The sequence below is a fragment of the Panthera uncia genome (genome assembly GCF_023721935.1).
Source record: "Panthera uncia isolate 11264 chromosome E2 unlocalized genomic scaffold, Puncia_PCG_1.0 HiC_scaffold_19, whole genome shotgun sequence".
Classification (NCBI taxonomy): Eukaryota; Metazoa; Chordata; class Mammalia; order Carnivora; family Felidae; genus Panthera; species Panthera uncia.
The window spans coordinates 9,879,248-9,891,689 of record NW_026057588.1 but is presented as its reverse complement, the minus strand read 5'-3'; the positions used below and the strand labels follow the sequence as shown (position 1 = coordinate 9,891,689).

The 12,442-nt window shown below is 53.0% G+C and overlaps 1 protein-coding gene across 7 annotated transcripts in view; it reads left to right on the top strand.

Annotated features, from left to right (window-relative positions):
- The window catches only part of HIF3A (hypoxia inducible factor 3 subunit alpha), a 28,630-nt gene that overhangs the window by 10,479 nt on the left and 5,709 nt on the right, over positions 1-12,442 (top strand). For 4 of the 7 annotated variants that reach the window (XM_049621152.1, XM_049621149.1, XM_049621156.1 and 1 more), the window contains 6 exons: positions 423-529; positions 748-895; positions 4,810-4,928; positions 5,950-6,140; positions 6,679-6,783; positions 11,310-11,581. In XM_049621152.1, the coding sequence (XP_049477109.1) occupies positions 423-529; positions 748-895; positions 4,810-4,928; positions 5,950-6,140; positions 6,679-6,783; positions 11,310-11,581 (942 nt within the window). The other 3 variants (XM_049621153.1, XM_049621154.1, XM_049621155.1) reach the window with 2 other exon arrangements.

The following is a 12,442-nucleotide window of genomic DNA, read 5'->3' as shown; positions in this document are numbered from 1 at the left end:
CCCCCCCCCCCCCCCCCCCCCCCCCCCCCCCCCCCCCCCCCCCCGCCTCCATCAACACCTGCCCTGGACAGAGTATTCCTCTGTGAGGGCCCCTGTCGCCACACTGGGCACACCCGGATCATCCAGGTGAAGCGCGACATCTCAAGATCCTTCACTTAATCATCTCCTGTCCCCAGCACGGTCCCCTTCGCCACGTGAGGCCTCATAGTCACAGGGTCCGGGGATGGGGAGGTGGATCTCTCCGGGGGCCGTCATTCAGCCCAGCACGCCTCTTTTTCCATTTCTTACTCTCCCTTTCTCTGCATTACGACCCAGTCTCTCTCTGTCTTGCCGGCTGGTCCCCCGCGTCCCCCAGCCCCACCCTCCGCCCACCGTCCACCTCAGCCAGTCCAACTGACCAGGCCCCACTGCACCCACCCCAGGATCGCGGAGGTGGCCGGCTACAGCCCCGACGACCTGATCGGCTGCTCCGCCTATGAGTACATCCACGCTCTGGACTCGGACGCCGTTGGCCAGAGCATTCACACCCGTACGTGAGACTCCCCGGCAGTCTGCGACCGGCCCCCCAGCTCCCCACGCTCCAGGGAGCCCCGCTCCCAACCCAGACACCAGCTCCCTGCTCCCCACGCCCCAAGGAACCTTCTCTTCCCCGGCTCCCTCCCGCATCCCCAACCCCCTGCTCCCAGAGCCTCCTCTCCCCGTTTGCCCCTTCTGGGGCCCTGACCCCTCCCCGTCCCCCTTCCCCAGTGCTGAGCAAGGGCCAGGCGGTAACGGGGCAGTATCGCTTCCTGGCCCGGAGTGGTGGCTATCTGTGGACCCAGACTCAGGCCACAGTGGTGTCAGGGGGCCGGGGTCCCCAGTCTGAGAGCATCGTCTGCGTCCACTTTTTGATCAGGTAAGTGGGAGGGGGCGGGGCGGCTGTGTGTGTGGGTCTGGCCTGCGTGTGTGTGGATAGGTGTGTGCGTGTGTCAGGCACACATCCGTGAGAGGGAGTATTCACATGTACGTGTACGCAGAACGTGTGACCGAATGCGCACAGGTATGTGCGTGGGTGTGCCTGCTGTTCATTTAAATTAAACAAGAGTCCGTTCAAATCAAAGTAAATCTAGCAGAATCATGGGGGCTTTGCTGCCTTTTAAAAATTGAAGTATAGGGGTGTCTGGGTGGCTCAGTCAGTTAAGCATCCAGCTTCGGCTCAGGTCACGATCTCGCGGTCCGTGGGTTCGAGCCCCGCGTTGGGCTCTGTGCTGACAGCTCGGAGCCTGGAGCCTGTTTCAGATTCTGTGTCTCCCTCTCTCTCTGCCTCTCCCCTGCTCACGCTCTCTCTCTCTCTCTCTCTCTCTCTCTCAAAAATAAACATTAGAAAAACATTTTGAAAATGGAATATAATAAATTCACTCTTTTTGGTATACAGTTCTGAGTTTTGACAAAGGCCCGGGATTGTGTAACCACTTTCACAATCAAGGTATAGAAAATTGCCCCAAAACATTCTGTCATAGTGAACCCCCCCACCCACCCTCAGTCCCTGGCAACCACCGAACTGTTCTCTGACCCTAGAATTTTGCCTTTTGCGGAATGTCATGTTCATGGAATCCTATAGTATGTAACCTTTTGGTTCTGGCTTTTTTCAGTTAGCATAATATATTTAAATTGTATCTATGTTATATTTGTCAGTAGCTCCTTTTTAAAAAAATTTCTTTTAATGCTTATTTATCTTGAGAGAGAGAGAGAGACAGACAGAGTTTGAGCAGGGGAAGGGTAGAGAGAGAGGGAGGCACAGAATCCGAAGCAGGCTCCAGGCTCCGAGCCGTCAGCACAGAGCCCGATGCGGGGCTTGAACCCACAAACCGTGAGATCATGACCTGAGCTGAAGTTGGATGCTCAGGACGCTCCATCGACCGAGCCACCCAGGCATCCCTCAGTAGCTCCTTTTTTAAGATGTTTGTTTAGAGAGAGCAGGGGGGAGGGGCAGAGAGAGAGAGAGAGAGAGAGGGAGAGAGAGAGAGAAAATCCCAAGCAGGCTCCGTGCTGTCAGCACAGAGCCTGACACGGGGCTCGAACCCATGAACCATGAGATCGTGATGTGAACCGGAATCAAGAGTCCGTCGCTCAACCGACTGAACTACCCAGGCGCCCCAGTGGCTCCGTTTTCGCGCCGAGTGGCGATCTGTGGTATGAATATGAACAGACCAGTTGGTTTATCCATTCACCCGTTGGAGGCCATTTGGGCCGTTTCCAATTTTGAGTGATTACGAAGAAAGCTACTGTAAATGTTCTCCTACGAGATTTTGTAAGCCCATGTTGTCATTTGCCTTGGGTAAACACCTAGGCGTGGAACGGATGGGTCGTATGGTCAGGGTATGTTTAACTCCATCTCCCGAGAAGCCTGCGGCATTTTGCATTCCTACCTGCAGCGTGAAGGTTCCTCTGCACGGCTGCCGGCATTTCGTTCTGTCTGGTCCTGTCTCGTTTTGTTTCATTCTACCGGGCGTACGGGCTTTCCCCCGCTGCATCAAGCATTTAGAAGTTTCCCACCGTGACAACATTGTGACGAGGGCGGCACGGGAGCACCTAAGACAGGGTGAATTACAGCTTTTCTCTGAAGATTACCTTCCAGCTCATGGTATCAGTTTCTAAAGCCTCAGGAGTTTCCCTGTGTCTTTTTTGATCGAGGACGCGTTCTGGTAGAAAACAGAAGTGATCCGCACAAGTCTTTTGTGTTGCACAAGAATACGGGGCTGATTACCTTTGGAATGCCCTCACTTTCACACCTTTTCAAATCAGAACCTTCGAATAACTTGCAGATGTGGAAAGAGGTCTGGCCATTTGTCACTGCAAAGCAGAGGGGGTCCTGCCCCCCCTCTCTGCTCAAAACCCCTTTCATTCATTGTGAAGGTTTGCCTTTCTGTGGCCAGGCCCCGTGATTCCAGTCTTCGGCACTCTAGGCAAAGAGCAGGCCTGGGAAGTTCAGTTTTGTTGGCAGAAATGGTGAGGAATGAATGGGAGTTTGCGTAATATCAGCGACATAAGGAGCCTATGGTACTAATCATCCTTGTTCTTCGTACGTGTGGTGTGGTGTGCACTTGGGTAGCTATTTGTGTGTACGCGGGCACTTCTATTCTGTCGTGTAAAAATCCCTCCCCTTCTAGACCTGAGCCTCCTTCCACTGCAGTAAGCGATTCCGTTACAAAAATACGCCTCAAGGGGCGCCTGCGTAGCTCAGTCGGTTAAGTGTCCGGCTCTCGATTTCGGCTCGCGTCACGATCTCCTGGTTCGTCAGTCTGAGCCCCGCGTTGGGCTCTGTGCTGAGCCTGCTTGGGATTCTCTCTCTCCACCCTCGCCCCTCCCCTGCGTGTGTGTGCGCATGTGCGCGCATGTGCGCATGCGCGCGCGCGCTCTCTCTTTCTCTCTCTCTCTCTCTCTCTCTCTCTCTCTCTCTCTCTCTCTCAAAATAAACGCTCACAAAACTTAAAAAAAAAATACAACTCATTCCGACGCGGCCCCGCTGAATCTTCAGCACCTAGAACAGCGCCTGGCACCCAGTAGGTGTTCGACAAGCAAGAATCGCAAATATTTACGTAGCGCTCACCAGGTACCAGGCCCGGTTCTCTGCATTTTATGTGTGTTGGTCAATTTAAGCCTCCTAACGACCTGGGGAGAAGGTGTTATTGCTATTGCCTCTTTCCAGTGGAGGCAAATGAGGCACAGAGAGGTTCAGCCACATGCTCAAGGCCGCACAGCTTGAACGTGGCACTGCTGAGATTTGAACCCAGGCCTCAGGCTGTCGAGCCGCTGTTCTTAGCCAGCAGGCAATACTCGTTGTCTAGGAAATGTTTACGGAATGAACGATTGTGCCAAATACGCACGTGTGAGCCTTAGAGCACGGCTTATGCACAGCTGTCTTGTGTATACACTTGGGTGTATATGAGTGTTCCTGTTTGCGCCTGTGTGTACCGTGTGTGTATAGGTGTGGCTGTGCGGCCTTGTGTTTTTCAAAGGGGATGGGGTGGCATTGGTCCAGCCTAAATGGGGATGTTTCCAGCCCAGAAGGGGTTCTGTGAGGGTGGGGAAGGGTCCTAGTGTCTCAAACGGGCTCGTGGGAGGACCATCCACCTGCCATCCTAGGTATTTTTATGCAAATGAGGGCCTGGTTCTCAGCCCCCAGACCAATTCTCCAAAAGCCAATTTGCTCAGCGAACATTTGGGTTGTCTCGGCAGCTAGCGACTGGGGGGAAGGGAGGCGCGGGGGACATAAGAAGGATATATTTATAAACCCATTCCCTTGAATATGAAAAATGTCTAGGAATAGAAACTTCATAAATAAAATCTTATTCATTAAAATGTACCCCTCTGAATTCTTCATATTTGGTAAGGTAAGAACATCGACTATATATACTTCATCAATCCATCTATGAGAATATCTTTATAAGTAAATATGAAGAGAATATTTTGTTCTTATGCCTTTTTACCCTCCCCTTCTCTGTCCCTCCTTCCCCCCCCCGCCCCCATCCCTGTCTCCCCTCCCTTACCCAGGCTGTGCTAAATGCCAACTCGTTTTTTCCGTCTCCCTCCACAGAGAGAGCTTGGGAAGACACACATAACTTTATTTTAAATGCTATTATAATAAAAAGCACTCAGCAAAAATTAAATCCTTAAAAGAAACAAGTAAATGTGGCAAATAACTTTCTGCACGATGCCGCCCTGCCCCTGCGTGGGGTTGCCTCCCCGTGACGGGACATGAGCTGAGGGGGCTGCCTGGGCTGGGGCCGAGGACCCTCCCTGACTTCCTCTTCTTGCCCTGTACCCCAGCCGGGTAGAAGAGACCGGAGTGGTGCTGTCCCTGGAGCAAACCGAGCGACACTCCCGCAGACCCGCTCAGCGGGGCACCCCCTCCCAGAAGGACGCCCCTGATCCTGGGGACAGCCTTGGTATGGGGCAGGGCTGGGACTGGGAGGGGTTGTGGCCCCAGGATGCTGGAGGGAAAGCCCAAATGCTTTAATAGTGTGGCTCACCGGGCCCTGTGTGACCTGCCTCCTGCCTCCCTCCCTTCTCGCTCACACTCTGAGTGGTGCCAGCTTCCTTAGTGCTCATGGAATATGCTAGATTCTCATGCCGTAGGGCCTTTGCACTGGCAGTTTCCTCTGCCCAGAACACTCTTCTCTCTTCTATCCTTCCTCTTCTGTGTCCCCGGGATGATTGCTTCAGTCTTTTTGCCCCTCTGCTCTGAATCCTGCTATGGCTCCCCATTGCCCCCACCCTTCAGCTCGTTCCCTGCTCCCACGTCACTGCTCATTGGCGTCCAGTAATCTTACCCTCCCAAGTCCGGCTCCTTTCTACCTCTTCCTTCTTCCCCCCACCTGACTCCTCAATCCTGGACAAACTTCTTTTCCTGTTGGTTCTTCAAGGCCGTCACCTTCTTCAAGCTGTTGCTGGCAACCCGTGCTCTTGGGTGTGGTGTGGGGTCACTGATATCCTTTCCTTTTCTGGCTCAGAACTGACCTCCAGGGACCTTAGAACCTCCTTGAGGGCCTTGGGCCAGTCTTTTCTCCTAACATGCAAGCCCCCCAGAGCTGAGTGGCTGATTGCTGTTCTGTGCCACTGGAGAATCGGGTCAGTCATGTGCCTTGGTCCAGCAGTATCGATTTTAAAGATTAAAACGTTTCCCCCTCGTTGGGCAGTTGCTACTATCCCGAGCCTACTGCGTGCCCCCTCCCCCACACTGGCCCCTCTAGGACCCTTCAGGGTCTCACTACAATCTGGCAGCTGAAGAGACAGAACCTGGTCCAACGAGGGTTTTCCAGAACTCAGTTCCCCAGCACTGTGGACATTGTCTACCCTGATTGGTTGTTGAAAATGTCAACTAGGCTCCCTGGGGTTTGGGGGCGAGGGGGCTCTGCCCCTCAGCCCTGGATGACCATCCTGTGTCCTCCCCACCGATGTGTCCTATAGATGCCTCTGGTCCCCGGATCCTGGCCTTCCTGCACCCCCCTGCCCTGAGCGAGGCCACCCTGGCCGCTGACCCCCGCAGCTTCTGTAGCCCTGACCTCCGTCGCCTCCTGGCACCTATCTTGGACGGGACTTCGGTAGCTGCCACCCCCAGCGCACCCCCAGCCACACGGCGCCCCCAAAGCCCTCTTCCGGTAAGCAGTACCTCCCATGTGAACCCTTGGGATCCAGGCTGCTTTGGCCTTTGGCTTGAATCTTGCTATTCTCTGGGCCTCAGTTTCTCCATCTGTGCAGTGGGGAGGTTGGGGTGAGATGGGGTTTGGGGTTTAAGACCTAGATCCCAGATTCTTCAACTGTTACCTGGACCAAAACCTGGGATGTTTGGGACTGGCATGGGTGACCCCTCTCCTTGCTTGTGGGCAAGCATCCAGGCTCTCTGAGTTTTGACCTCAAAGAGTCAAGAACATCTAATGTCTTAAATTACACAAACCTGGATTCAAATCCTAAATCTGCCACTTACCAGCTGTGTTACCCTGGACAAGCAGGCCCTCAGTTTCTTCATCCATAAAATTAGGATGGTAACAAGTAGCCATCTCATTGGTTATTGTGAGGGTCCCCAGCTCTCTGATATGTGACCCTCGCTCCTACCTCTGAGCTCAAATGTGTGGACTACCTTACTGTTAATATTTTCTAGGCTCAAGATTTCCTTAAGTGTCTACTCTCTTCCCACAGGCCGATCTGCCAGACGAACCACTCATGGACATGGAGAATACACACAAACTCTTGGCCTCTGGGAAAGACCTTGAGGCTGTGGAGACAGATCTAGATATAGCTCAGGTAAGGGCTGGCACAGAAGGAACAGTCTTCACCTCTTTGCTCTGAGGGCGGACATGTATGAGCCTGAGAGAAGGGTGGTGGAATTGTTGAGGGGATGAGTGGATGGATGGATAGAAAGGCCATTGTATCCATTAGGTGGATAGATGGATGGGTGATGGTTAGATAGCTTTTTGGATGGATGGATGGATGGATGGATGGATGGATAGATGGATGGGTGGATGGGTGGGTGGATGGATGAATGAATGGACCACTGTATTCATTAGGTGGATGATGGTAGATAGATGGATGGATGATAGTTAGACAGCTATTTGGATGGATGGATGGATTGGATGGATGGATGATGCATGTTTGGCTTGGTAGTTAGACAGGCCATTGGTTCATTAGATGATGGATGGATAATGTTTGGATGACTGATTTAGTGGCTAGATAAATGACAGTGACATGATATATTAGTTACCTATTGCTGCCTAACAAATCACCCCAGAACTGAGCACCTTAAACGACTAACATTTATTATGTCACACCATTTCTGAGACTCGGGAATCTGGGAGCAGCTTAGCTGGATGGTTTTTGCTGAGTCTCTCATGAGGCTGAAGTGAAGCTCTCCCGTCAGGGGAGTCATGTGGGGCCAGAGGACCCACTTCCAAACTCACACACGTAGTTGTTGGCAGGCATCGGTCCCTCACTGGCTCTGGCTGGAGGCCTCAATTCCTTACCACACAGGCTGCCTGAGTGTCCCCACAGCATGGCAGCTGGCTTCCCCCAATGCAAGGAATCCAAGAGATAACAAGAGTGAGCCCAAGACAGAAGATTATAACTTAATCTCAGAAACAGCATACCATCACTTCACCGAATTGTATTGGTCATACAGACCAATCCTGGTACAATGCAGAAGGCATCCGCAGGGAGGGTGAATACCAAAAGGCAAGGACCACTGGGGATCCCACCAATGCATGTCTCTCCCTCCTGCAAAATACACTCAACCCCCTCCGAAGTGCCCCCAAAGTCTTCCAGTGACAGCATCAGCCTGGAGCCCAGAATCTCATCACCTACATCAGGTCCGGATGTGGTGAAGCTCCCCCTCTGTTGGCCTGTGAACTAAAGAGATAAGTGATGAGCCAGCCACATGCCCCGCACACAGTGGCGGGACAGGCACGGAGTGATGCCACGTATCCTCCTGGTCAAAAAGAGGGAGAGGAGGGGCACCTGAGTGGCTCGGTCCGTTAAGTGTCTGACTCTGGCTCAGGTCATGATCTTGTGGTTCGTGGGTTCGAGCCTGATTAGGATTCTCTCTCCCTCTCTCTCTGCCCCTCCCCCACTTGTGCTCTGTCTCGGTGTCTCTCAAAAATAAACATTTTTTAAAGTTAAAAAAAAAAAAGAGGGAGAGAAGAGTGCACAGGTATCGCTGGCCCGCGGCAGTTTTGAAATCCAGTTGGGCAACTATGGGAAGTTCCTTGATCAGAACCCACTGCTACTACAGTGGAACGTTGGTCTGCGCGTATAATTCATCGAAAACGCGCTTGTAACACGAAGTACTCGCGTATCAGCGAATTTCAAGAACCACCGGGCTCAGTTGTGATCACGTGACCTCCACCATCATGTACACTCGTGTTGCAAGACCTCACTCGTTTATGGAGTTAAAATTTATTAGAAATGTTTACTCGTCTTGTGGAACACTCGCAGAACAAGTTAGCTTGCAGTCCAAGGTTTAACTGTACTTCCTAGAGGCTTTCTCCATGGTTCTTGGTTCCACGCTGTTAGACGCTGGGCTTCTCCCTCAAAATCCTCCTCCCTTTTTCATAAAAGGTGATATGTATTTGCAGCTGAGGGCAGGGGGGGAGGGAGGGTTCAGAACCTGCTGCTTGTCAGGGAACTTTGGTGGCCCAAAGGTCTCTTTCCATTTAGCACGGTCTCTGTCCCTTCCAGTCCAAGCTGGCAGTGTTTCTGTTTATATAATAATCCTTATTAAAAAAGGTGTGGGTCTTACGTGAATCTCTTCTCGGAATGCACTGCATTAGACAAAAGCCACGCTCATAGGTCTCTTTGAGATAAGCCCTTCTCTGCCTTGGGATTTTGCGGAGATGATGAGTGACCGAGTGAGGAAGTTTGTCTGAGATGGATTAGCATATCCTTAAGTTCTAGTTTATCTGCCTGAAGGATGTTCTAGGCAACGCCTTTGATCTTCCTGAAGTCTAACCAGAGACTTTTACAGTCACATGCTGGCTTCATCTTTAGACCATGCCTTCCGGAGAGCACTTGCCTTTGCTCAGAAACCATTTCTCAATTTTAGCGTCCTTCACCATCTGGGGAGCTCCCAGGGTCAGCCAAATGCAAGGTGAAGGTCGCCGTCCTCCAGTCTGCCACTTCTGTCCAAGACTTGTGACATCGGCCGCAAGCTTGGGGGTCCGCGAGGCCACCCTCCCTTCAGACCAGCTGCCTACAAATTCAGAGATTCTCACGGACTCCCTCAGTGTCAACAATTTGCTAGAGCTGGCTGTAGAACTTAGGACAGCACTGGACTTAGGTTGATCTTTTAATAATTTGTTTAAGGTTTACTTATTTTGAGAGAGAGAGAGAGAGAGAGAGTGTGTGTGTGCACAAGTGCGTGAGCCAGGGAGGGGCAGGGAGAGAGAGGATCCCAAGCAGGCTCTTTGCTATCAGCTTGGAGCCCAACGTGGGGCTGGACCTCACCAACGGCGAGACCATGACCTGAGCTGAAATCAAGAGTTGGACGCTTAACCAACTGAGCCACCCAGGCGCCCCCAGGACGATCGTTTTGTTGGAGCAAAAGAATAGTATAGCCAGAGGAAGAGATCCGTAGGGTGGAATCTGAGACTAGGAGGTTCCCAAATGCAGGCCTTTCGTGACCCCGGGGACGTGTTCCCCTCCCGGCACCGGTGTGGGGGGGCACACACGGAGTAGCCCCACTTCAGGAAGCTCACCCAAGCTGTGGTGTCCGGAGTTTTCACTCTGTCGGCATGGCTGGACTGTTGCCCATGTGGCTGACCTTGACCTCCATCTCTACACACGCTTCCCCCGGAGGTCAGGCTGATCTCACGTGGCCTCAACCCCTCTCATGGCATAGTTGGCCTTTCGGGCACGACCAGCACCCCCGCCCGAGTCATCTTGTTGCCAGAAAGTATCCGGCGTGGCACCAGGGGCTCCCCGCCAGGAGCAATGACACCCCCCCCCCCCCCCCCCCCCCGGGAAATCCCAAGGAGCCCTGACAGAGGACACACCCCGCTTTGGGGAAAGTTAATTTTTCGCTTCACGGGGAGGTTGAGAATCTTCCAGACTTTCCAGTCCCAGCTCCTGCGTGTTTTAACGTTTCTCCTTTAGATCTTCTCTCCTCTTGCCTTCACTCCCAAGTGGCAAGAAATCAGGCAGCCATCCCGCACCGTGGCTGGGAATCCCGTAGCTAGATGGCCCGGCTCACGAGTCATGTGTTCTCCGTCCCAGAAAACTGCACGCAACGCCCGGTGTTCAACTTTAGCTGCCACAAAACGAAAACCTCCTTTCCTCAGGCTTCTCGTAACACATCCCTCACCTCCCTTTATGCCCTCACGGGCTGGCTCCTCATGGTTCACGCTTCCACCAACAGTTTGTTCGAGGCGGTCTAGGCCCTGACAGGCTCTTCAGGGCCTTTCCAGCCCGCGCCCACTGCCCTGTGCTAAAGCCACCACGCCTTTTAGGTTTTTCGTTACGGCGGCAAAACCTTGTCATCTGTTTCTGGCTAACAGATTACTACTCTGAAGCTTAGAATAATAAGTGTGTATTACCTCACATCATTTCTGGGGACCGGGGGGCCTGGGAGCCACTTAACTGGGTGGCTTTTGCTTGGCGTCTCGTGCAGGAGAGATGTCACGAGACATCTTGCAGTCGAGACGTCATCCAGGGTTGCCGTCACTTGAAGGCTTGAAAGGGGCGAGAAGATGCGCCTTCGAGATCACTCACGCGCCTGCAGGCAGCAGGCCTCCGTTTCTCACCATGGGGGCCTCTCCAGAGGGCATCCCCCAGAGCAAGGGACCAGCAAAAACAGAAGCCACAGTTTCTTCACAACCTAACATTGGAAGTCACACACCATCAGGGTTGTTCCCAGATCAACCCTAGTCACTGGAGTAGGAGATTACGCTGGGGCACAAATACCAAGGGTGGGGATGCTCGAGAGCCATCTTGGTGACTGGTTACCACAGGGTCCTTACACCCATTTTACAGATGAGGAAACCGAAGCTCAGACTTTTCTTTTGAGAGAGAGCGTGAGCAGGGGGAGGGGCAGAGAGAGAAGGCGACAGAGGATCCGAAGCCGGCTCTGGGCTGACAGCAGGGAACCCAGTGTGGGGCTCGAACTCACGAACCGTGAGATCGTGACCTGAGCTGAAGTCGGACACTTAACCGACCGAGCCACCCGGGCGCCCCTCAGACTCTTGGCTTCAGGTACACAACTCGGATGCGACGGAGCTGGGACTCCAGCCCGGGCCCACCTGAGGCCAAGGCTCTTGCTCTTAACCTCCTCCTGCCTCCCGCAGGATGTCGATGCTCTGGATTTGGAGATGCTGGCCCCCTACATCTCCATGGATGATGACTTCCAGCTCAACTCCAGCGAGCAGCTACCCAGGGCCTTCCGCAGACCTCCAGGCGCTGTCCCCCGGCCCCGCGCTCGGAGCTTCCATGGCCTGTCGCCCCCAACCCCTGAGCCCTCCCTGCTGCCCCGCTGGGGGAGTGACCCCCGGCTGAGCTGCTCCAGCCCTTCCAGAGGGGACCCTTTGGCATCGTCCCCCGTGGCTGGGGCTCGGAAGAGGTGAGCCACGGTAGAGGGACGGTATGAAGGGAGTGAACCCCTGTCTTGCTCCTGCCTTCCTGTTTCAGCCTCACCCTTCATCGTTCCTCCTGCTGACCTCTGCTCCCGCCAGGCCCTCAGTGTCCCCAGCCCATGCCATGCTTGTTCCAACCTCTCTCCTTGCCTAGGCTGTGCCCTCCTTCTGGAATGCCCTCCACTGTTCTCCTTGTTTATCCAAATCCCACCAGCCTGCCAGGGCCCTCTCCTTTGGAACATATTTATATCTGGCCTAGCGACAATGTTCGTCACAGTTAAGAGGACATTGCAACAGTGTCAAAGAAACTGTCTAGAACTAAGTTTCCTAACACCTTTGAGAATCTATTGAAAGCTATGGACTCTTTCCCAAGAACGTTCATACACGTACAGATGCACAGCTGTGCATATAACTTCAGAGGGTCCGTGTCCCCCTTCCAGAGACATTAAATTACTAATACTCAAGTTTTTGCACTCTGTGTGGTAGGCATGTGCCCATTTAGTGTCCAGAATGGTCCCTTTACTATCCTTATGAGATTTTATGGCTACATCTCACTGTTTCCCAAGGCTCTCAGCTTGGTGCTGGATGTATAGTGAGTGCCTAATAAAGACTTATTGAATGAGGGAGGGAGGAAATTAATGAATATGGTAGGTAGGTGGATGGATGGATGGATGGATGGATGGATGGATGGGTGCATGGATGGATGGATGGATGGATGAATGGATGAATGGATGGAAGGATGGATGGATGGATGGATGGATGGATGGATGGACAGATGGATGGATGGATGGATGGATGGATGGATGGATGGATAAATGGATGAATGGATGTTTGGATGGAAGGATGGA